Source organism: Drosophila erecta, unplaced genomic scaffold, assembly GCF_003286155.1.
Source record: "Drosophila erecta strain 14021-0224.00,06,07 unplaced genomic scaffold, DereRS2 tig00000126-arrow-pilon, whole genome shotgun sequence".
Classification (NCBI taxonomy): Eukaryota; Metazoa; Arthropoda; class Insecta; order Diptera; family Drosophilidae; genus Drosophila; species Drosophila erecta.
This window is the reverse complement of record NW_020825209.1, coordinates 5,645,903-5,671,811: the sequence shown is the minus strand read 5'-3', so window position 1 is coordinate 5,671,811 and position 25,909 is coordinate 5,645,903. Positions and strand designations below refer to the sequence as shown.

The window sequence follows — 25,909 nt, the reverse complement described above, 5'->3', positions numbered from 1 at the left end:
CAACGACCCATTAACCCACCAACCCACCGAGCCAGCAAACCAGCAAACCAGCTTTTCCGATTCATTCACCTAAGTTTAGGATCTTCGTGGTTTCATGTGCGCGCCCAGCATCCGCAGTGGGAGCTTTTGGTGGCGCCCTCTACGCGCCGAGCTTTTCGCTGGAAAGCGGAAAGGCCGCAGACGCACAGCTTCCGGCTTCCAGGCGCAAAAGCTCACTTCGTTGACAGCTGGCCAACTGACAGTTGACCATGTTCCGTTTCCGCTGCATTCCGCAAGCAATTAATATGGATATCAAAAAGTGAATGCTCGCTAAATAAATAAACAACCGACATTGAAAACGGCAGTAGCATAAACTAACCTGTTGGAGAGTTTTATTCGGATATCCATCATTATAAACAATTCAATTTATTAAATCAAAAATATATACAAAATTACAACAACTTTAGGTTTTCTACGGTCTTAAACGTTTAATTTGTATACTTTTCACTGACAAAGACAAAATAACATATAAATATCCCATAAATAGTCGTTAGAGTATAATCATTTCTAAAGCAACATTCTAGTGAATTGATACTATCATAAATAACTTAATCTTTTTGACGGATTAAAAAATTAAATCCCATGATGGTATAACATTTTATCCTGCACCTATCTAAATCAACAGGTTTATAAAGATTAAATAATTACTTGTAGATTTATGCACCTGGTGACACCATGGTATAATTTTTTCTTGATAACCTATAAATATGATATTAAAAAAAAAAACAATAAATTGCCCGTCATACAAAAACTTGAGAGATACAAATTTGTTTTGGTCAATAAAGTCTGCAAATTCAATTTAAAACTGAAGGGAAATTAAGAACAACAACTTAATTGTAACAAAGTGGTAATTTTTAAAATATGTAAGTTGAAGTGACATAGCAAGGAGAAACGCACTTCGATTTTGACAGCTGTCAGCGGGTCAACCGCCTGGTGCTCTTGCCCGTGAGCTTTATTCATTGAGGAATCTGGCAAAGCTCAAGCTCGCTCCTCGTCAAGATTCCCAGCCTGGAAGCCCAGCTGACAGCTTCCAGCTTCCAGCGGCGGAGCAGCTGTCCCATCCGTGGGCGCAGGCGGAGGAGTGTTGGGCGGATGTTTGGGCGGTTCGGCGGTTGGGAGGACCCCCGGTCAGAAGAACGCCTGAGAATGGAACGGGGAACGCCGGCCAGCGGAACGGGGAACCGAGCGGACCGAGTGGAACGCCGAGTGGCTGGCCCAGTACACTCTGCCGAGAGTCAGTCTTTGGCAGTCAGCAGCCGACGGCAGATGCCGACGAGGATGCAGAATACCCGATATCTGAATGCGAATCCGAATCGAAACCGAAATCGAAACCATAACCAAATCCCAAACCGAAATCGAAACTGAAACTGAAACTGGGAAAAGTGCGCGGAAGTGTGTGTGTTCCATTGCCGATTCGTGGCGTTCCAGTGGCAGTGCATCAACAAGGGGGCGGGCGCCGCGAAAGGGGGCGGGGCAGCACACAAAGCCAAAGACGAACTAGAAACGGCCGCGGGCAACAAAAATAAATTAGAAAAAAGAGTGCCGAGAAGCAGCCAGATAGCACTCACAACCAGCCAAAGAAAACGTGTTAAAATCAAACAATTGAAACAAATGAAACGATTTTTTTACACTTTTTTTTAAGACAACACATTTTTTTTCTACTGTGTGTGTGTGAAAGACCAATCGCAAGGAAGATGGAAAAAAGTGCGGCAAATGGAGAGTAAAACCGAGCGGTAAAGATACATAAATCCATGGGATTGCGTGCGTGTGCTTAACCTTGACATATCAAACAAAACAACAAAATTAGACCAGAGTGTACAAAAAAATTAAAAAGTAAATCTATTGTGTCTGCAGTGCGGATTCTGCGATTTTTGGCATCGTTGAAATTCCGCTGACATGCCATTCAATTCAACAGCAAACCGAACAAGCGAAAGAACACACAATTTTAGCTAGCAAAAATAACCAAAGAAATATATAAATAAAATTCAAGAAAAAACTGCAAATAAAACCAATAAGCACTTAAAAAATCATTGAACAAGTGGCCGCCAAAGAGAAAGTAGTGCAAGAAGAAAGGTGAAAGGCGGGGGTGTGTTCAAATAACATATTGCCCAGCAGAAGAAAGAATCACAGAGAGAAGGAGCAAAGCAGAGAGAGAGAGGGAGAGAGAGCGATAGATAAAAAAAGAGAGAGAGAGGCCCCAATTGTTGTTCTTGTTGTTTGTACAGCAGACTACCTGAACAGCTACAACAACAACAGCGAGCATCAGCAGCAATTCCGCTGTAAGCAATATTTTTGAGGTATATCCTTCTTAAGGACGTTCCAAAGGCAATTTGCTGCTGCTGCTGCATTGTGTGTATGTTTGTCCCTTTGCCTTTGCCCCAGCATTCCTCTCTTTTCGCTATGTCTTCATCTTCACGTAAACACAGCCACACATACACAGCGACACATACCCAAAGAAACTGAGACAGAAGGGAGAAAATGAGGCGTATACGTAAATATCCTTAAAGCATTGGCATTTGTTTTTTTTTTTTTTAGCTATTTACAATTATTTTCCATATTCTTATTCTTCCATGTCTTTTAAGCTTGGCCTTAATTTGTCTTGGTGGTATAAAATTAGTTTACTATCATGCAATATATTTAAAGCTAAAACGGCTCAAAAATGAATTTCAGAGAGTTCAATTCAACACAAACTTGATTTTTTATTTGTATGTTGAAGATTAATTTTATGCAAACAAAGATAATCCATTCAGTCTTACAGTCGTAGGAGCTTTAACTTTTCATTAAACTAATATTTGCTGTAGCTGTTCGCATAACTCATACGCCGTGGTGTTTCAACTTAAAATGAGATTTTTCATTTAAAGAAATAGGAACGGCAGCTATCCAATTATAGAGTCCCTTAAAATTTAATGTAATTTACGACAAGGCTTCAAGAATTTCATTTAGAGCATCGACGGAATTCTTCAAACTGTCCACGTGGCGTATGCGTTATATTCATAATATGCACTCAACAGTGCGGATGAGTTATTTTTTGTTGCTGGCCAACAGGCCCTAAATAGCACACGCTAACCACAAATCTGCCCTAGATTGAGTCCTTAATTCATCCTTTATCCATGCGACCTCTCACCTGGCTGCAATTTGCCCAAACTTTTGGCAAGTGCTCAATTTCGTGGCACACAGATGCTGGATGCTAAATGCCCTGCATGCCGCCGATGTTGACCTTTCGAGGCTGCCAAAACGCTCACACAGACAGCCGAAATTGATGGATGAGCCAGATGGTGGTCCCTATTCAGATTTCGCTTTTGGTTTACACCGAGATTGACAACGTGTGAACTTCAAACTGTTGCCAAAAGCACACACAGCTCACAAAAATACACGAAAAATACTGATCGATGGCGGCGAATTTTGTGCAGTGATTGCCGGGGAAATGGAAAATGGAAAATGGGGAATGTGAGAAAAGCGGAGTCGAGGTGTCAACACAATGCAGGTTACCCATCAATCAATTAGCACAGGCAGGTGGCAGCTGAATACCTAAAAACTAGGCCTAAATCGAATTCGAACATAACAAAAATTTAACTTATTTGTGAAAGTCGATTCAGCAATGGACGAATCGTATGTATTTTAATTTAGTTTATTATGTTTTTGTGTTATGGTCTTTCTTGTTCACTGTATTTTATAATTTTCTAATGAATTTGCAAATACTATTACTGCCTCTTAAATTCTAAGTGTTATTAACTTTTTCTAAAAAGCCTTAACTATCTATGTTCTTTTGTTACGGTTTGGTTTAATAGAATTTTAAAATAAATCAATTAATGTTTAATACATATTTAATACTTCATTTTTATTATTAATTTAGTTTTAGGCGTGAAAAGGCTTTTGTTTTAAATCTCTAATGAGGATTTCAATGCTGGTTTAGATAGTTATATGAAATATGTGTGCTACTAGGTCTGAAAGTTGAATTGTCGAGGGTATTGGTACTTGTGCAACTTCTTCCATAATGTCTTTAGTCCTCAAAAGTTCGGTTTAGTTTGACCAACTTGGGAAAAGTAAAGTGAAGTGAAGTTAACTGGAGTTGAGTTGAGTTCAGGTCCACAAAATGCGTGACAAGACAAAGGCAGCAACAGAGGCGTGAGTTGATGTCTCTTTCTGGCCAGCTCTCTGTCTTTCTCTCTCTCTTTCGTCCCCTCTCCCTCGCTCTACCTTTCTTTAGGTTTTTTTTTCTTTTCTTGTGGGAGGGGGTTAAGTATTTACTGCGCGCACCGAAAAAATAGAAAAGCCAAAGGAAACGAAAATCGTGAGAGATGCGAAGAGATGAAAGTGGGCAGGCAATGGGGACCCGGTTCACTTTTTCCCGGCCTAGCAAAATTCCCGGCCCCAAAGGACCCTCACACAACCACACACACACACACACATATACACTGGTATATCTATGTATATATATGCGGCAAACACGCAGACGCAATAGCAAACAAGAAAAAAACGGACAGCTGCTTAACACTTCTGAAAGAGGAAGAGAGAGAGTGGGAGATAGGTGTAGCGGAGGTGTCTGATAATAACGGCAAAGATAATGGAAAAGCGCACAATACGCTAGGCTGCGAAGCCAGCGAAGCAGCGGGCGAAGCAGGAAACGCCAATAAACGAGGCAGCACAGCGGACAAACGGCAAACGCGGCCAGGACACGCAATCTCTCTCGCTCGCTCACTTGAATTGTGCGTGTGTATGGGTTTGCATAAATCCGCCAACAAGTTTCCCATTGTGCAGGGCCTTAGAATTTCCCTTTTTGACTCAACATCCTTCGCGCTCTCACTGTCTTTCCCTCGCCCTCTCTTTCTCTCCTTACAATGACTCACGAGCTTTGCCCTCGTATTGGTGTTATTTTGTTATACACACACGCCACACGTGCGCGTGTGTGTGTGTGCGCGCAAGAGAGCGTAAGTGTGTGTGCGTCGGTGTCATTACATCGCCAGTTAAGCGCTTACACGCTTCAATTTCTCGCTTGCCACTTATGGCCCAACATTCGTCGTCGCCTTTCGTCCTTTTTGCCTCGCTGTCCGTTTCGGTGCGTGCCACTTCCGCCGTTCCCCGCGTTCCATTGCCGGCCGTTCCGCTCCGCTCCACCGTTCCATTCCCAGCTTGTGCCGGGCCACGTTTTTGCGCGCTCTTCCAGTTGTTTGTTCTGCTGGCCCTCGAACTGGAAACCTAGCGAAAGGCGACAGGCATAGAGCGACCAGCGGGATAAATCCGCTCCCTTTACCTCACTTGCTTTGAAAAAAGATAGAAAAATAACGATGAAAAGAAGGCCTGTGGGACAAATCAAAGAATAAATCTTCCTTAGTTAATTCTAAAAATATCATAAATATACATATGTGTGTAGCCCCGTGCAAAAGTTGTTTTTCTGTTGTGTTGTGTGTGTGCAGTAATCTAAAATAAAACACCTCCGAAAATAAGTTAAGGCGTGGGCCATTTACATTCGAGGATACGTGTGTGTGCGTGCATGTACGTATGTATGTGTGTGTGTGTGTCTCGAGTTCACCTGTTCTGCCTCCCCAATCAATTCTGCTGCCCAATTTCTCTCAGCCGAACCGAAAGGTTCAAGGTTGTTGTTCCCCAATCGAAAAGTCGCGCCAAAAACAACAAACAGCAGATTGCTCTCCACTCGCAATCAATTGCAATTACTCCAAACAAAAATCGGTAAAAGTGCCAGAGGTTGAGAGTAGAGGGCTGAATAAAAAACGCTTTAAATGCCGCCCATAAATAAATTTCGAAAAATCTAGGCTCCGAAAAATCAATAGGTAAAGGACATCTCGCTGGCTATTTGCTGCCAGCCTATTTTTACCCAATAAATTCAAAACAAGCTAAAACTTGTATGAGTGCTTTCTAAAAGCGGAAATTGCCATTTTCACTAGCTGTTTCCGGTTCAAATGAAACGATTTCGTGCATGTGTGTGTGCGTGTGTGCTTCCATCTTTTTTTTTTTTGTTTGAAAAATAAATGGTGCAACAGAAAGCTAACATTCATAAATAAATGTTAAACTGCAGCTAAAAATATACATATGTGACAAATAACGCCGAAAGCAATGTCAACACCAAAGTGGAAAGAGCATTGCCTAATTGCCAAAGAAAAAAAAAACAATTCTAAAAGCCAAGCAAAACAAGCAACTTTAATATACAAGTAAATCCATATATGTACTCGTACATATATAGAACAACAAAATCCCAGACTCGTCTTCAACTAGCCCAAATTGAAAGAGAAAAACCCAAAGGACTTCCAAGCCATTGCCAAATGCTAGCCGAAATAGGAGCCAAAGCAATCTTAATGGCCAGAAGCAGCTGCACGGAGGTGCCCAAAACCAAGGAGCTCGCCAAATAACAGAAGGTGCTCCGGACAAGAAGCATCAGAAGCAGCAGCACCAGCAGCAGCACCACCACCACCGCACCACCAGCATCGCAAGTGGATTTACGTAAAGTGGAGCAGCCGCAGGACGAGGTCGAGGGCGCGGCCAGGATACGCCATCCGAGCAGCCTGAGCATTGGCGCAATTAGCGATTCGCACCACTTGCTCGTCCTCAACCATTTCCCGCATCGATTTCATCGAGCGATGGGGCCTCACACCGGTCCTGCGACCGCGCCAGGAGCAGCCGTTGAGCGGTGAAAACCTATCCAACGCCTCGCCCCCTCTTCTCTGCGATAGGTAAGGTCCTTGTACGATCTGCTTACCCAGATACCATAACGTTTATCTCGAGCAAACAAACGGGGAGCTGCGCAAAAGTGCCTTTTTTGCTGGTACTTTAGATCTATGAACATGGCGGAAAACATGGTTATGGTCACTGGCTTTTTTAAAGATATCCTTATAGACTATTTCCCACATTTTCCAAGCGAAACTTAAATATATTTACTATCTGCAACTAGATAATCATATCTTTTTTAGGGCAAACTGATCTTGCTGAATATGTTTATATGTTTTAAGACAACATTCCACAATATAATCCTACTTTTCGTTCAATAACTAAGTTACGAATTTAGTTGAACTACCTCTGAAAAATGTGCATGTCATAAATGAAATGAAATACAGTGCGATACTAGGAAAATAAAACCATGGGGTGCTAGTTAGCCTGCCAAATTGAAATGCAGAAGAGACGCAATATGTCAACCGCCGGTCACGAAATTCATTGCATACCCTAGGGCGCGCATCCCTTCGCGATGATGATGAATGACAAATGATGAAGCGGCAGCCGCAGAAGAGTGAATGTAAATGTGAATGCAGATGCACAAACAGACAGAAACACAGACACCCACACTCACTCGCACTACCACTGCGGTGCGAAATGGTGGGTGGGTCAATGCGGCGTATGCGCAATGTGACATTGACAGCTGCCCAAACGGCAAACACAAAAGTGGCACAGCATCAATATCATTAACATTCCAATGGCCCCAGACCGGAGCCCCCACCATCATTCATTCATTCGTTCATTCATTCAGTCTTTCCCCCGCTGCCTTTTCAGCCGATTGAGACATAACAATATCCTTTGATGATATCCTGTAATCGTCTCAGTGAATTGACATGAGTTTGACATCGATAACGATGTGCTTTCCCCCTTCCTCCTCCGCTTCTATGGTTTTCCTTTGTAGGGCGAAAGCATTTTCCCCGAGCAGAAGTTCAAGAACAAATGAAGAGCGAATCCAATGCATCTAACTAAATTGGTAAATTGATGCCCGTCGCTGGCGAAAGCAATTCAAGCCACCAAAATCGCTGACACCAAGTACTTTCGTGTATCCTGCAGTGAGAAAAAACAAACTGTAAAAGTTGTATTGAATAAATCTGGTGCTTGCTTGGAAATTACCATATACTTAAATGCATATATCTTTTGGCACCATATTGTGGCTTAATTTCTGCTCTTTGACTAAAATCTAAGGCATTTCATATATTCTCTCAAAGTTGACGATATATACAAAACATTTTGCCCAGTGTCCCTACACATCAGTCTGCCCCTTGCTGCTCTTGTTGTTGTTGATTGACGAGGCTTACGCTTTCACTTTGCCTTTTACCCAAGCAAACAATTGCCGCACATTTCAACTTGCAACTTGACTTTTGCCCGCTGCTGGCTGCTTGCCGCTTGCTATTTGCTGTCATTGTTCTTGACTTTTGATCCCGACTGCCGTTGCTGTTGTTGCTGTTGCTGTTGCTGCTTTTTTTGCTGGCAATAGTGTTGGTAGTGGAGGCAGTTGTAGTTGTTGCTGGCAGCGACGAGGCGACAAGCGCCGTCAACGGCAGCAGCAAACAACGAACAACAAAGCCACCGAACAATGGACAGCGAACACAGCCAACAATGAGGGAGGTGTGTGTGTGTGTGTGTGAGTGTGTGCTATAAAGACCTACCCCCCATGTCTTCAGTGCCTGCAAACACACACATGCATGTCTCGCCATTTTCGCTTTATCTTGCTTTCACTCGCTTGACTTTCGCCACGAAAATCCAAAAAACCCCTCAGTTTCAGATACTGCGGTGCATTAAAATTAAAACCACACAAAGCGCCGGATGGGGGGGTTGGGGGGGCTTGATATGTATTAAACGGTTTTGGGGACTTAACAAATTGAATGGGGATTACTTTTGATTGTGGCCAAGACAATTGGCAGCTATCTCGAATTGCAACTTGGTGCTGGAAAGGGAAAGAAAAGGTTGTGGGTCAACTACTCCTCTTCTACTCTGCGAAACCTTTGACCCTTGGGTGTTTTACTGATTTGTTGAACTAACTGAAACTTGAAACATTTTGCTCACTTTGAAAGACATATGTGCCACTGCTGTGAATCCATTTAATGTACCACTTCTGTAAATCAATAGAGATGCATTTCATTCCATGTACACCAAATCTTATCTTTTGTAATCAAATGTTACCACAATAAGTGGAGAATAGGCATTCCATCTTTAATTGGTTTTCATTTAGCAGTTAATATATAAGATAGTATAGCCCAACTTGACCACCAACCTAGACTGCAATTTATCAGCTTAATTACTCTTATTGAAATTTACGCTTTAAAACCATGAAATATTGATCAATGAATATTTCACTGAGCCCTTTGATTGTCTTATGCCTACTGAAGGGCCATGAACTGATTGCATTTTTGAGAGTCTCTATTAAGGGTCCTCGATCTCCTGCTGTCTCTCCGCAGTCAAGTGTCCTTTCCACCGTTTTCCACCCGCTTTTCCAACCCTTTGACAATCCTGACAACCCCCTCTGCGTCCACTCCGCTAACTCCTGCTCCTTTGACGCACTTGAGACATTTGAAAAGTTTCACGTTTGGGGAAGTTCGCTTCGCTTTTAAATTGCGCGCTTAACAAGTTCGTTTCCTGTCCTTTTTTTGTATCCTGTCCCCCCTACCACGCCCGAACTCCCTACCGCCCGTTCCATTGTTACTTTTCTTTAAGCTAAGCCTGCCTTTTTCGAATAATAAACGACGAAAAGTTTCAAATAGCGGAACATGTTTAAAATGCCTGACGTGCACACTTTTCCAGCATTTTTTGCGCCTCGCCAGTGCCCTTTCTCCGTAACTTTCCCCAACGCCTTCTCCATTTTCAATACACAGCCCCTTTCATTCATTCTTTGCTGGCCACGCGTGCATTGGTAAATGCAAACAGCACCGAAAACAGAAAATAGAAGGCGACAGGCAACAAGCTTTCGCCCACTCCCACTCCTCCACCCACTCCCCCACCCACTCCCCCACCCACTTTCACCCCACTTTCTCCACCCACTTGGCTTGTTGTTGTTAGCTGAACATGCAAGCCTGTCGGTGCACACGAGTTGCACCTGAGAATGGTTGCCAAAAATAATAAAAAACCAAACGGAAACGGAAAATGAGAATGAGAATGAGAAGGCAAAGTGCCAAATATATGTATAAAATTTCTACATACCATCTATCTTACGATCTTACAACGTTACCAACAGATATCCTTTGACGAGTCCCAAATAAAAGGCCCAAATAAAATTCTAATATTATTTCACATGCACGGTATACCCTATGTGCCGACAAAATGTAAATCACGAGTAACATACCCACAGCCCACACAAATTGTGCACGCAACTGGCCAAGGTCACAAAAGGGCAGGCCAGTTGGTAGTCACTAGTTGGCTAGTCCGTCCGACTATCCAGCTATCCGTCCGTGAATCTTTCAGCCAGGGATTTGCATAATTCAACGCTGCGGCGGCCGTGATTCCCGATCCCCCGTCTGGCGATTGATGGCCCCGGATCCGGATCCGGCTGCAATTCCGGACGGCAGGTGTATTTCCAAGGCAAATTGTTGAAATGCAATGCAAATCTGGAAAACCGAAAAAAAACAAAAAACAGGGGAAGTGTTTACACAGTGCACAACGATTTCAAGGAAATGCAATTGATGAATATAGTGGATATTTGGATTTCATATGCTTCTATCAACTGAAAACTCCGGCAATTTTAAGTTGAGGCAAAGTTTCACTGATTCAAGATTTTCAACTTATTCAACGATTTTAACTGCCATCTGGATTAGGATCTCAGCTCCAGGTGCATATTCACTTATTCATATTCAGGCTCAAAACTTTGTCAGTCGAATGCCGTTTGTGACGTCAGCACCGAATCGAGTTTCCCATTCGCATTCACCTTGCACAGCCTGCGGCGCCTCTCGTTTGGCGGCGTTGATTGAATCATGTTGACACGCTCCCCTCGTCCGATCCCCACCCCCTCCACGTATGCCCATGTACTGACCCCAGTGGGGGGGGGGGGCTTTATCAATGCTATTTCCCATAGGGGAATCGATTCGGCCGTGGGCCGCACACAAAGTCGCGCCTGAACAAAGTAGTTATCAGGCTTGGTTTTTAGAGCATCCGTAAGAATGAATGTGTGGGCGGACACGTCATTATCAATCAATCAAAAGTGATGATCAAATGTTTTCGGTATTTTAAGACAGTTGTATTAGTGCATAAGCTTCTGACAATATCTCTAAAAACGAGCGCCGTTCTCGGCGCTTCTCAAGGAGTTTACTTAGATGACGGAAAATATGCATCAATCTGTTTATCTGTGCCTTTTAATTAAACGAGTTTTCAAGTGTTTCCATCATATCAATTAGCTGCCTTAATACCAGATGTATGTGGACTTACAGTTTCGCCCTTCTCGGCGATTCTCAATGGGCGCACTTAAGTGATGGCGAGTATGTGAAGCGCATAATGGGCAAGCCTAATATATTCAGTTCATTTAATTTCCCCATTAGTGGGGAAATCCTCTGCGCTTCTTAAGTGGCGAAAATAATCCGCAGATGTGGTCCCAATGCTTGATTAACTTGCAGATGCGCAGCTGGAATGTGCGGCATGCATAAGCAAATCCTCAATGAGGACCGACTGGGCGAATGGGTGCAAGTGCACTCCCCCAGTTCAAGGCTCCTTCGGGTGTGTGCGTGTGCATGCCTTAAATTTCCTTTCGCCATCGCATTAATTCATAAATTTCACCATGCCGTTGTTGACGCTTCTAAAAATAGTCCACGAAAAAGGAGAATTGGAGGTTGGGTCTCGGTTGTCGACTGTTGGTTGTCGGTTGTCGGGGTCTTGGGAGGTCTAAGGACTGAGGCTGACGTTGCCTTGACCGGACAAAGAGAAACTGGCACCAATACACAGAACCAAACACTTTGCACATGCCAGATACCAGGATACTCACACATACATACCAGTTAGCGAAAATTCCCCTTTGATTTTTCGACTTTGCGTTGAACTTCAACCAGCGCCGTTTTCGTTTCCGTTTCAGTGGCAGGTGCAGTTGCAGTTGCAGTTGCAGTTGCAGTTTCAGTTGCAGTTGCAGTTGCAGTTACAGTTACAGCTTTTCGACTTATGCAATCCATCTGCAGAACATTGCGGAAGTGGGTGAGACTCGACTTCAATCGACTCGACTCTAATCGAATCAACTCGACTCTACTCGAATCAACTCGACTCACGTAGCGACTTGTGGATACATATGTATCTTGTAAATAGGTCGCTGCAGCAGAGCACCGACACATCGACAACGGCGGCATCTAGAAAAGAGGCGACAATGACGTCACAGCCGCATCAGGCTGTGCCGCTGACCTATATACACGCCATCAAGTGCAACAGAGACGGGGACAAATGGAGAATGGACGAGGGAGACAGAGATAGAGACAGAGACGGAGCGTTAACGTATGCATAAATTTCCCACCGTCATTTGCATATAGTAGATAAACAAGAAAGTTGCTTCCATGTACTACACTGTACATGGGTGGAGAGATGGTTTAAATGGCGGAAAGTCGGCTAAGAACCGAAGCCCAGCTCACCAGGGCCTAAATTGTTTGTTGACATTTCGTTTGAACCGGTATTTTTCACCTTGCACCCTATTTTATGCGGCTTGCAACAGCTGCTGACGTCACACCGAACAATGTGCCAATTAAAGGTACATAAGCTGTATATCATTACGAAATTATAGACCGCGTTAATAGAATGCCAACGCCTACGGTATTAACTATTTATACGTCAGTTAAGGGGGTGTATTGTGCCACTTTAAAGTGGCACACTAAATTACTTACGATAAACAACTTTATTTTATTTATTTATTCCTCTGCACTTCTCATTAGATACATACTAATAAGTGTTGATCCTATTTAAAAGAAATGTATTTTGTTTCAACTCATTTTGCAATACGATGTTAATCATCCGCTGCGCTCCTCAAAAGCGCGAACTTAAGTGGTGTAGTTTGCCCCAAGTTACAAATAGGTGTTGATCTGTTTATCGGACACACAAATTACTTTATTTTATCGTGAGCAAATATGCTATGAAAGAGAATTTATAATGCCATTATTGTGTTGACCACATGTGCGACCATAAATATGAATAAGCAGTCGCTGTGCCAAGATGGAGTTGCAACCGGAAAAGATTTATGCCGACAAACAATTTGTTCGGCCAGGCGCTCGCCATTATTTCAGTCGAGTGGAGGGGATAACTGATGTGGGCGGTGGATAACGATGGGGATGAGGACAAGGCTATGGGTTTTTGGAGGTGGGCCAGTGCACTTACACGCTTAATTAAATGCCACGGCACGGCGCCAGAAAGCAGGCAACGGCAACCTGCCATGCAACGCCAAAAAGTTGCCAGCAGCAACAGCAGCAACAATTGCAGCTGCAACAGCAGCAACAATTGCACATTGTCAGCAACATCAGCGATAAGGGCGGAAAATGTTGGGCATTCTGCCAGCAAACGGGTGGTTCGGTGGGTGTGGGTGTGGGTGTAAGTGTGAGTGGTTCGATGATGATGATGACGATAATAATGGGGTTTCTGTGGTTGGGCCCCACTCGTTGGGCCGTTTTTATATGCGATTGTAATACAATGTCAATTACAAGTGTAAACATAAGTATATTGCCGGCGTACACGCATACAACCATACATATATCTATATATACTTGGAGTGCAATGAATTTAATTTGAACAAGGCCTAAGCCAAATGGAAACGGTTTACGAGTATCTTCTGGGTATCCACCCACTCGTTCTCGTATCTACAAAAATGGGTTGGCAACGAAATTGCGAATTGCAATTTGAAATCGAGAAAGTGAGACTGAAAATCCCCGTCTGCCGCCGGCCATTCAATATGCATGGCCATTGAATATTCAATGGCATAGCATCTGGAAATTGATTCGAGCCGATAAGTAATTAAAGACCAGGCCACTGGAGAGCTTAAAGATCGAAGGCATTGAATAATGGAGTCGCGGCTTTCCGTTAAAAATAAAGTCAAATGTAAATTAAATGACTGTAGGCTAAGTAATGGCAAAAGTAATTACTCTTGGCGGTATTTTAGGTAATCAAATCAAATGCAACCGACAGGCTCTTAGAAAAATGTGGAGCGCCTTCCTCCGCGCTTCTCAACATCCATACTTAAGGGGCTTATATTGCATATGGTTGATTGGGTTTTAATTAAGTGCTACCTTTTTCTGTGCATCTCAAATGCCCCACTAAAGGTATCATATGCCTTTTCTGTTTAGAGCCGATTATAGAGGTACCTTAAATCCCTTCAAAGGAAATATTACTGTAACTAGTAACTAGTAACTAGTAAACTACTTGTTATACATGTTAATACTAATAGATATGTCTTGTACATCTCGGTTTTAATCCAATGCTTTAATTATGGAAAGTCGCGGCTTTCTGTTAAAAATAAAGTCAAATGTAAATTAAATGACTGTAGGCTAAGTAATGGCAAAGTAATTACTCTTACTCTTGGCGGTATTTTAAGTAATCAAATCAAATGCAAGCGACAGGCTCTTAAGAAAAATGTGGAGCGCCTTCCTCCGCGCTTCTCAACATCCATACTTAAGGGGCTTATATTGCATATGGTTGATTGGGTTTTAATTAAGTGCTACCTTTTTCTGTGCATCTCAAATGCCCCACTAAAGGTATCATATGCCTTTTCTGTTTAGAGCCGATTATAGAGGTACCTTAAATCCCTTCAAAGGAAATATTACTGTAACTAGTAACTAGTAACTAGTAAACTACTTGTTATACATGTTAATACTAATAGATATGTCTTGTACATCTCGGTTTTAATCGAATGCCTTAATTATGGAAAGTCGCGGCTTTCTGTTAAAAATAAAGTCAAATGTAAATTAAATGACTGTAGGCTAAGTAATGGCAAAGTAATTACTCTTACTCTTGGCGGTATTTTAGATAATCAAATCAAATGCAAGCGACAGGCTCTTAAGAAAAATGTGGAGCGCCTTCCTCCGCGCTTCTCAACCTCCATACTTAAGGGGCTTATATTGCATATGGTTGATTGGGTATTAATTAAGTGCTACCTTTTTCTGTACATCTCAAATGCCCCACTAAAGGTAGCATATGCCTTTTCTGTTTAGAGCCGATTATAGAGGTACCTTAAATCCCTTCAAAGGAAATATTACTGTAACTAATAAACTACTTGTTATACATGTTAATACTAATAGATATGGCTTGTACATCTCGGTTTTAATCCAATGCTTTAATTATGGAAAGTCGCGGCTTTCTGTTAAAAATAAAGTCAAATGTAAATAATATGACTGTAGGCTAAGTAATGGCAAAGTAATTACTCTTACTCTTGGTGGTATTTTAAGTAATCAAATCAAATGCAAGCGACAGGCTCTTAAGAAAAATGTGGAGCGCCTTCCTCCGCGCTTCTCAACATCCATACTTAAGGGGCTTATATTGCATATGGTTGATTGGGTTTTAATTAAGTGCTACCTTTTTCTGTGCATCTCAAATGCCCCACTAAAGGTATCATATGCCTTTTCTGTTTAGAGCCGATTATAGAGGTACCTTAAATCCCTTCAAAGGAAATATTACTGTAACTAGTAAACTACTTGTTATACATGTTAATTCTAATAGATATGTCTTGTACATCTCGGTTTTAATTCAATGCTTTAATTATGGAAAGTCGCGGCTTTCTGTTAAAAATAAAGTCAAATGTAAATTAAATGACTGTAGGCTAAGTAATGTCAAAGTAATTACTCTTACTCTTGGCGGTATTTTAGGTAATCAAATCAAATGCAAGCGACAGGCTCTTAAGAAAAATGTGGAGCGCCTTCCTCCGCGCTTCTCAACCTCCATACTTAAGGGGCGTATATTGCATATAGTATATTGCATCTCAAATGCCCCACTAAAGGTAGCATATGCCTTTTCTGTTTAGAGCCGATTATAGAGGTACCTTAAATCCCTTCAAAGGAAATATTATTGTAAATACTAAACTACTTGTTATACATGTAAATACTAATAGATATGTCTTGTACATCTCGGTTTTAATCCAATGCTTTAATTATGGAAAGTCGCGGATTTCTGTTAAAAATAAAGTCAAATGTAAATTAAATGACTGTAGGCTAAGTAATGTCAAAGTAATTACTCTTACTCTTGGCGGTATTTTAGGTAATCAAATCAAATGCAAGCGACAGGCTCTTAAGAAAAATGTGGAGCGCCTTCCTCCGCGCTTCTCAACATCCATACTTAAGGGGCGTATATTGCATATAGTATATTGCATCTCAAATGCCCCACTAAAGGTATCATATGCCTTTTCTGTTTAGAGCCGATTATAGAGGTACCTTAAATCCCTTCAAAGGAAATATTACTGTAACTAGTAAACTACTTGTTATACATGTTAATACTAATAGATATGTCTTGTACATCTCGGTTTTAATCCAATGCTTTAATTATGGAAAGTCGCGGCTTTCTGTTAAAAATAAAGTCAAATGTAAATTAAATGACTGTAGGCTAAGTAATGGCAAAGTAATTACTCTTACTCTTGGCGGTATTTTAGGTAATCAAATCAAATGCAAGCGACAGGCTCCTAAGAAAAATGTGGAGCGCCTTCCTCCGCGCTTCTCAACCTCCATACTTAAGGGGGGTATATTGCATATAGTATATTGCATCTCAAATGCCCCACTAAAGGTAGCATATGCCTTTTCTGTTTAGAGCCGATTATAGAGGTACCTTAAATCCCTTCAAAGGAAATATTACTGTAAATACTAAACTACTTGTTATACATGTAAATACTAATAGATATGTCTTGTACATCTCGGTTTTAATCCAATGCTTTAATTACTTCTATTATTTTCTCAATTCGCAGGTCTTTGCCCAAATTGAGCAGTCAAGACGAAGAAGGGGGGGCTGGTCATGGCTTTGGTGGCGGACCGCAACACTTTGAACCCATTCCTCACGATCATGATTTCTGCGAAAGAGTCGTTATAAATGTGAGTAACCGAAACGAATACTGGATACTCATAACTTAACCCACTTCTACCACTGCTCTACTCCAATCCAGGTAAGCGGATTAAGGTTTGAGACACAACTACGTACGTTAAATCAATTCCCGGACACGCTGCTTGGGGATCCAGCTCGGAGATTACGGTACTTTGACCCGCTTAGAAATGAATATTTTTTTGACCGTAGTCGACCGAGCTTCGATGCGATTTTATACTATTATCAGAGTGGTAAGCATTCAGTGCATTCAAATAGTACCCCTTGCCCGAAAATCTAATGCAACTTTTGTGCAACCCATGGCTAATGTTTCTCTATTTCTCTCTCTATAAATCCTCGTCGTCGCCGAACAACAAACAATGAATACTTGACTTTATTCATAAACCACCACCAACTCACCATCCCACAAACAAATACACACACATCACGTTCATCCACAGGTGGCCGACTACGGAGACCGGTCAATGTCCCTTTAGACGTATTTAGTGAAGAAATAAAATTTTATGAATTAGGTGATCAAGCAATTAATAAATTCAGGTAAGCCCACGTGTTGCCCACTAGAAATTCCCAAACTCCCCTACCAAAAAAAAAATCAATACAAATACTAAAACAAAACCCCAACCAAAACGAAACTAACAAAATGTAAACAAAGAACTAAAGCAAATCAAATATAAATAGGGCAATAATTTGGTTCGGTTTATTTCTATATTGGTAGCACGGCAAATTTTTTTATCGAATCAGCGTAATGAGACATGCAACACGGCAAACAGACCGACACACGCACATTAAACATAGACATAGAATAGAATTAGACTTGGCTTAAATACAAACATACTCGTACCAATATATACATATTGCGTTGGCTGAAAGTGCGGTTCAAAGGGAAAGCCTTTGTACAATGCATTAATAAATTCTCAATAAATCGAAGTATTCTAATCGAACAGCTTTGGCTTTGGAGTCATCAAATATGTAGAATACTTATACATGCAACAGTAAAATTAAGTTTAATTTAATGCCTTGTATCTAGTTAACCGCTTTCCCTGAGAACTTAAGCATCTCCACCGATGGCAAGCTGGGAGCAAATTGTATAAAGCAAATAACGCAAATCTAGATGGACTGGACTCTGGACCGAGATCGACTGCGATTGCGAAAGTGAATGTTAATCACTTGACCACCAGCCTAAAATTTTGTTCATACGGCACGGGGGGCAGTGTGGCCGGACCCGTGAAGCGGAAATGGAGAGCGGAATGTCAACCGAGGATAGGACGATCAAGGATGCAGCAGGAAGAAGCCTACTTAATATATTTCAACTCTTAGCTAATTGCCAATGCCATAAATGAGTCAACGCTTCTATTACGGCTTTATTTCTTAATTTTTACTCAAGCTTAGCTTTCGATTTAAGCCTTTTGCCTGCTTCCGATTAGAGTTGCGAACCAATAAACAAAATCTGTGCCTTAAAGATACCAAAAATACTCAACGAACGCCACACACACCTTAACCTCACTCCCACATCATAACTAGAAAGTTAAATGGCTTGTTTAGTACTAACAGAAACCGTAAATATATTTTCTACTTGCAGAGAGGATGAAGGCTTTATTAAAGAGGAAGAAAGACCATTACCGGATAATGAGAAGCAGAGAAAAGTCTGGCTGCTCTTCGAGTATCCAGAAAGTTCGCAAGCCGCCAGAGTTGTAGCCATAATTAGTGTATTTGTTATATTGCTATCAATTGTTATATTTTGTCTAGAAACATTACCCGAATTTAAGCATTACAAGGTGCGTACGAATCAAGCCAAAACGCAGGACCTCCAAGGGATACAAATCCATATCTTTCTTTCCTTCTTTTTGTTGTGTTTCTGTGTACCATACTTTCAGGTGTTCAATACAACAACAAATGGCACAAAAATCGAGGAAGACGAGGTGCCTGACATCACAGATCCTTTCTTCCTTATAGAAACGTTATGTATTATTTGGTTTACATTTGAACTAACTGTCAGGTAGGCAGCTCTCTTCCATGAAATATCTATTTATGCATACACCTAATTATAAGCTAAGCGAACGAAAGAGAAATATTAGTTTGAACTTGAACTCGAATACAATATCTCTCTATCCATCCTTCTTAAAAAAAACTATGTTTCTAATTGAGTACGAACATTGATTCATTTTCTGTTTTCTCTTGTTTTTTTTTATATTTTTTATATATTTTACATACAACTATTATACTTATATTTCTCTGTCTGTTGCTTTGCTTATGTTCGACACTAATGGTTTAATTGAACTATTTCAATCTGAAATCTTCTATCTCTCTCTTACAAATCTCCCTCTCTCTTTCTCTCTCTCTTGCTCTCGGTTTCTCTATCGCGCTGTCTGTGTGAATCTTTAAACCAAACCAATCGCTGGTCGTTGTATCGATTTTGTGTGTGTTCAGGTTCCTCGCATGTCCGAACAAATTAAATTTCTGCAGGGATGTCATGAATGTTATCGACATAATCGCCATCATTCCGTACTTTATAACACTAGCGACTGTCGTTGCCGAAGAGGAGGATACGTTAAATCTTCCAAAAGCGCCAGTCAGTCCACAGGTATGAGATTTCTGTTTGCCCAATGCCAACTACACCAAAAATATCGATATTAATCACCCACACACGACCACACAAACTCACATGCATATACAGTTGAACCGATTAAAGTAATAAATGTTGCCATCATCATTTATGAGTTGCCTGACATGATAACGAAGGGGTTGCCTGCCCGCCCCGAAATACAAAAAAAAAACCAACACACAACTTTCAGTCAAAACTTTTCATTTTTTGCAATCAACCAACTTATCCCAAACTACCAGTTTATCGATAAGAAATGTTCATTGTTGTATATTACCGATACTTACACAAATCCAACATCCGCTTACTCACCTCTAAATACCAACATACGATCGATCTATGTAAATGAAAATCCATCATATATATATAAACGATAGACACCAGTACATACAAACACACATATATATATGCATACCACCTATTATATATATATATATTTCGATAAAATTTTTAGGACAAGTCATCGAATCAGGCTATGTCCTTGGCAATATTACGAGTGATACGATTAGTTCGAGTATTTCGAATATTTAAGTTATCTAGGCATTCGAAGGGTTTACAAATATTAGGACGAACTCTGAAAGCCTCAATGCGGGAATTAGGTTTACTTATATTTTTCTTATTTATAGGTAAGTTCCATACAGCCAACAAAAAAAAAACAACATACCACATTTACTTATCGATTTACGAGTTTTATTCAAACAACATCAAAAACAAAAGAGAAATACTGCAAAACGACTGCGACCATCCAGACAGACTCACCCTCGCTACCCTGCCCTCTCAAAAGATATTTTTCCAACTACTTCTCTCTGTCCCAATGTCCTGATACACGTACTTACAGTAACTAGATCTTAAACTACATATAACTACAGCGGAATCGTCCAACGATCGCGAATTAAAACAACCACAGAAGATACATATATTTATATATATATATATTTATATATATCTATGCTTACGTCTGCCTCAAGCCAGCACATTTATGTTACCGCTCATCATGAACCTGCAACCCTAAAGCCAAAAAAAAAATGAGAAAAAATATTTCATTGCGCCACAGACAACAACAGCCAAACAAGCCACAAATAAACAAAACAACAAATACAGAAAAGTGTTATGCTTTTTAAGAACTTATCATTTTCAATTTGAGTTGCCTCACAAAACTCGGCGGAAGCCAAAAATGCCAGACCTAAGACTAAGTTATACCGAAAATACGAGAGCCCCTAGTACTTGCTTATATCAAGTATACATACCTAGATATAGTGTATCTGCAGACACGCCTTGCCCCGCCGTCCCAACAATTAAACGAAACACCCATATGAAAACCCGAAACGATAGAGATTAGACCTAAAACATCAAGCTAATCTAAAGTAAACTAAAGTAACGTAAACTAGTCATACTACCTATATAGTTACAACCGTACACGCACACACACACAAGCCCAGTGCTCTCAAATACACGCTAAATAAATAAATAAAATAGTGGGAGGCCCTTAGAACGTGTATCCGTATTACCTAGGTGTATAACTTGTATAACTCACCCATTACGTATATCTTACTTATCTAGTGTCGTCTAATCCTAGCGCTAAGTAGGTGCGAACTATCAACCAATGGAGCAGCGATACGTTAGCTACCCGATCCACCGGATCTTATATCCCGATCTTACGATCTATCCCCAGATCTGCTACAAAGCTCCCTAAGTATCGTTCACTTTGGATACGTTCGTTGAGTTCTCTTCATTTGCGTTTTGTATTACGAATATCAATTTGAATTTGAGTTTGGTTTTGGCTAGCTTTTTGGATAAACAGCAGCAACGTCTCTCAATGTACTCGAATTTTAGTCTATTACTCCTGATATACTTTGACAAAGTGCGAGCGGCAGACCAGGGAGACAAAAATGATCGATTGTATTAAGCATCGAATCGTTTTCGGATTCTCCAAAATGCCGCGTTCAAGTCGTTGGCAATTTTAAGGACCTCAAGCATTTTGTGCGCAGATCTAACATACTTTCTCAATTCTTTGATCTATTTTATGTGACTTCATGGCCAAACTATCTATCTTTACTGATTTACTCAAATCCTTTACATGTTTTCTGATTCCCCATTTTGTATGTGCCCAAACTGCGTTGAAAATGCCTTAAAATTGGCAAACTTCTTGGCATTGAAATTGTCCAACCAAACAAAATAAATAGAACCTAGAAATGGTGATCGATATATGTTACAACCTTATACAAACAGAAAGATCAAGCGAAATTAAAAACCATCTGTATCAAATGAATTATATATATTTTGTATTGTTGTTCATGTTCTATCGCATTCAAATTGTTCGTAAACCGTATTCAGTAACCGTAATCGTAACCGTAACCGTTATACGTATTCAGTAATCCGTAAACCGTACTCATCATTAACGTTGTCGTTTCGATGTCCATGTCCACAGATTGTGCCGTGGTTTGAATTTTGCTTTTAGTTCTATAGTTTTTAGCTTATAGTTCTCAATTTCTAGTTGGTAATTTCTAGCTTATAGTTTGTTGTTGTATCCGTTGACCGATTAACGTATTAACTAATCATAAGTATACCATACGTATAATCTATAGTGTACCATATTTAAACCGACATGAACATGTACACATCTATATCAATATATCGTTATCTAAATACTCTCAACTATCTGCATATCTAAATATATAAATATTTTGTATATATCAGTTACGTTCAGTTTTGTGTCTGTTACGTTTCGTTACGTTATGTTATGTTAGATACGATTTCTTTGCCTTTCCAAATTTCAGACTCCCCAGTGCAGATGCTGATCACTAAATATGATATTTAACTGATATATACGTGTATAGTATACCGATATTTCTAATAGACATTCGATGGTTGCCTTCCACTCGTTTCCGTTTCCGTTTCCGTAAACGTATCATTTGTCTTGCCGTAGTGTAGCCTTAGCTGTACGCATATACATATACATCGATATATTGATATATATGTATGAAATTTCATTAATATGACTACTTACCTACTACAACTACTTATGACCGATAACGTATGTATATTGTATTGTACAGAGTACTTAGCTAGTTTCATGTTTAACTCTAATCAAACCAAAAATCAACAAAGCAATAATATTCTCTAAAAATAAATAATCTTCTGTATAGCTAGTTCCCACCGATCAAGTAGTCGTACTAACTTAACTAATACACACACTCTCACACACACACTATCTCTCTCTATCTCGCTCTGTATCTCTATCTCTCTCTTTCTTTCACTTACACACCGTCAGTTGCGAAAGTGCAGAGATGTAGGCAACGATTCCTAATCTCTGCTCTTTCTGTACTTCGGTTTTAGCCGAGGAACATGCCAATTTTTGGTTAACGCCTTTGTAATATTTTGCTAACTTTCGTGTGACACCCACACAAGCAAACACACTCACATAGACACTTCTAACTACTTATACATACATACATGTCTAAAACATTCCTTATTACATACTTATATATATAGTTTTCTTTGTCGTGCACTAAGCCCCAAGAGAAAGCGAAGAACCGCAAACATTTACTTACTCATGCTCACAGTCTTATGTATATCTTGTAGTTGTTTTAACGAATTAATAAAAAAAAAGGGGTCCAATCCACCTTGAAATCTGACGGGATTCAGATATACATACGTATCAGCCCCTGCGCCCCAAAAAGATCCAACCCCGACCATCCCCCAACCGATTCCCAAGCAGAAAATAACATTTAATTGCACTGTTATTAACGATTGATCTTTATATTTAAACGATCCGCATTCGGATCGCAATGCAGGCGTGGTCCTGTTCTCGTCGGCGGTTTATTTCGCGGAGGCTGGCAGCGACAGTTCCTTTTTCAAGTCGATACCGGACGGCTTCTGGTGGGCTGTGGTGACCATGACGACGGTGGGATATGGTGATATGAGGTACAGCCCACGTTTCAGCTCCACACTGGTGTGGTCCCGGCACTAGCTACTCTCGGTCCCGCCTTCTATATCTACACTTAACTCTCTCTCTATTTCTTAATCTCTGTCTGTCTCTCTTCTTTGTCTGAGTGTTTGTAACTGAGTGTTGTACTGTCTCTCCCATATCTCAACTATATGTCTTTCTAACGCTTTATGTGTGTCATTGATGTTTGTTGCTTTCGCCAATCTTAATGCTAATGTAAATAAGTCGGGCAAAACGGTGGTTCCATTCCCATACGTTCCGTGCTCCGGCTGTGCCCGGTGTACAGTTGTGTCCGTCCAAAATACGGTCTGTGTAAAAAAGAACGATGTGAATATACATATGCCATAGATGTGATGTGATGTTGTGGTGATCGCTCGCTTTTATGGACCTTAAGCTCCTACTCCTTACCCCCCACCCTCCCTGTGTTTTTTGTCTCATTTTTATTTTGATTTTCTTATGTGTTTCTTCCGTGGCATGATCAGTTCTCCGTTTTACATCGCTGTCCATTTCCCATTCCCTTTTACGTTTCCATCTGTTTTGCGTTATGTTTGTCCTTAGTATGTACCTACATCCCCCCACTCCGCATCCCACAAGACCCGTATAAATAAAATAAAGGAATGGAGTCTAATTTCGTTTTTAAGACATTCGATCTATGGTCCACTATCGCCGTTTGCTCGACCCCCAAAAGTATCACCATATTTCTGGGCCCATAGCAGTAATGCAAACAGCGCGAGGCTCACCAGAAACCGATATCCTCCATTGATCCTCCTCTCTGTCCCTACCCTACTTGTGTTTTAGAAAAGCGAGCCCACGAGGTAAGCCTGATTTTCTGCTTGGGAATGCCGCCGGATTGTAGTCAAGTCAATCGAGAAAAACTCACGTGAATATATCAAAATTCTTTTTAGTTGAACCGAAATATAAAATCTAAACACTGAAACTGAAACATAAACATAAACCAATGCCGCCGTACCTGGGCTGCGAAATGTATTTTGGAACACGAATACCCCACCATCACATACGTACACCACCTTGACGAGCTTTCGACGCATCTAGACATAAAAGACTTACTTTGAAAAAAAACACTCTTTGGTTAAATGTTAATTTTGAAAAAAAAAAAAAAAAAAAAAAAGAATATAAAAATGAATAAATAACACCAACAAAAAATCATAAAAGAATATATTACCAATGCAAAGCAATGTTTCTCCCATCAATTTTTTTAGGCGTCGTACTCTTCTCATCGGCGGTTTATTTTGCGGAAGCTGGAAGCGAAAATTCCTTCTTCAAGTCCATACCCGATGCATTTTGGTGGGCGGTCGTTACCATGACCACCGTTGGATATGGTGACATGACGTATGCAAATCTATACAATTCTAACTTTTATGATTACGTTTACGATAACTCCAGTTTTGATTTTACGTTTGGTTTCCGTTATCGTTTCGTTTCGTTTCGTTCCCGCCTTGAGAGCGCCTCCTTTCTGGGCGCTCCATTCCTTCTCCGTTCCACCTCTGTATTCTCTTCTAATTTTCATTTTCAACTGTTTCCTTACTTGCGTTATATGTGATTATTAAAAGCCCGCCCCAAAAAGAAACGCTAACCCCACTAAAGCTATTTACCGAAATGTATCCAAAACTAACTGTACTTCTTGTTAACCCTTTGAGTTCCGTATCTCCCGATTAATAATATGCAAAACCAAACTTAAACGTTGTTGTCTCTTACTTTGACTCGCTGAGCTGTTTGTTTGTATTCGTATTTGTCTATAACGACTTCTATTCGTATTTGTATTTGTCTTTGTATTTAACTTTGTCTCAACTCTTGTGTTCCATTCATTTCCGTTTTGTATCGTTTGACGGTTTTCAGTTTGGCATCAGTCTTTCTTTCTCGCTCGCACTAGCTCACCCTCCATCTCGCTCTCTCGCGTGTTCCGTTGCCATCACATTGTGTTTTCACCATGAGTCTTTTAGCAGTTCTTTTCTTTTTGCGCCGACCTTAAGTATATCGCTTTTTATTTCCTTATCGCAAATTACCTATGTAACGTTGTGTCGTTGTTTAGTTCACAAAAAATACCGGAATAACATCGAAATATACCGAAACAAGTCTTCATAAGTTCAACTTGATTTTATTCTCATACCGGTCGCTGTAACTTCATAGTACAGTGCCGTCCATAATCACTATCATTTAACACGAAAACAAGAACTACACACACACACACAAGCAAACACTGGTTGATGGAACCACGCCCACCGAGCGATAACGATAACTTCATTTGCTGGCCAAACAGTTTATCGAGCTTAACCCCCTAAATACCATCACAACGAACACAATGAAACTGGAGAAAAAATAAAGGATGAAGGAGAAGAGGACGAGCATGCTGCATGTGCCCGATAAACACACTTACCCACTTACACAACACTCACACCCACACCCACACCTGACGCCCTCATCCACACACGCACACAGACAAAAAAGTTTAGCTACAGTCGCCTAATGAGCTACAAAGCCCAGCCGCCTGCCAAATCCAATTGCCTATGATACCCCTCCGAAAATAAGTGCCCCTCCTTATTCTCCCACTTTCCAACTTTCACAGGAGGCGGAAAAACTTTTCG

At 40.7% G+C, this 25,909-nt stretch overlaps 1 protein-coding gene across 6 annotated transcripts in view; it reads left to right on the top strand.

Annotated features, from left to right (window-relative positions):
- LOC6550221 (potassium voltage-gated channel protein Shaker) overlaps positions 1-25,909 on the top strand; it is a 141,945-nt gene that overhangs the window by 101,180 nt on the left and 14,856 nt on the right. For 4 of the 6 annotated variants that reach the window (XM_015155308.2, XM_026982256.1, XM_026982257.1 and 1 more), the window contains exons 3-10: positions 16,631-16,754; positions 16,826-16,994; positions 17,202-17,298; positions 18,341-18,536; positions 18,636-18,757; positions 19,189-19,342; positions 19,815-19,986; positions 24,527-24,656. In XM_015155308.2, coding sequence (XP_015010794.1) covers positions 16,631-16,754; positions 16,826-16,994; positions 17,202-17,298; positions 18,341-18,536; positions 18,636-18,757; positions 19,189-19,342; positions 19,815-19,986; positions 24,527-24,656 — 1,164 coding nt within the window. Of the gene's footprint in view, positions 1-16,630; positions 16,755-16,825; positions 16,995-17,201; positions 17,299-18,340; positions 18,537-18,635; positions 18,758-19,188; positions 19,987-23,154; positions 23,285-24,526; positions 24,657-25,909 lie in introns of those variants that run through there. The other 2 variants (XM_026982259.1, XM_026982258.1) reach the window with 2 other exon arrangements.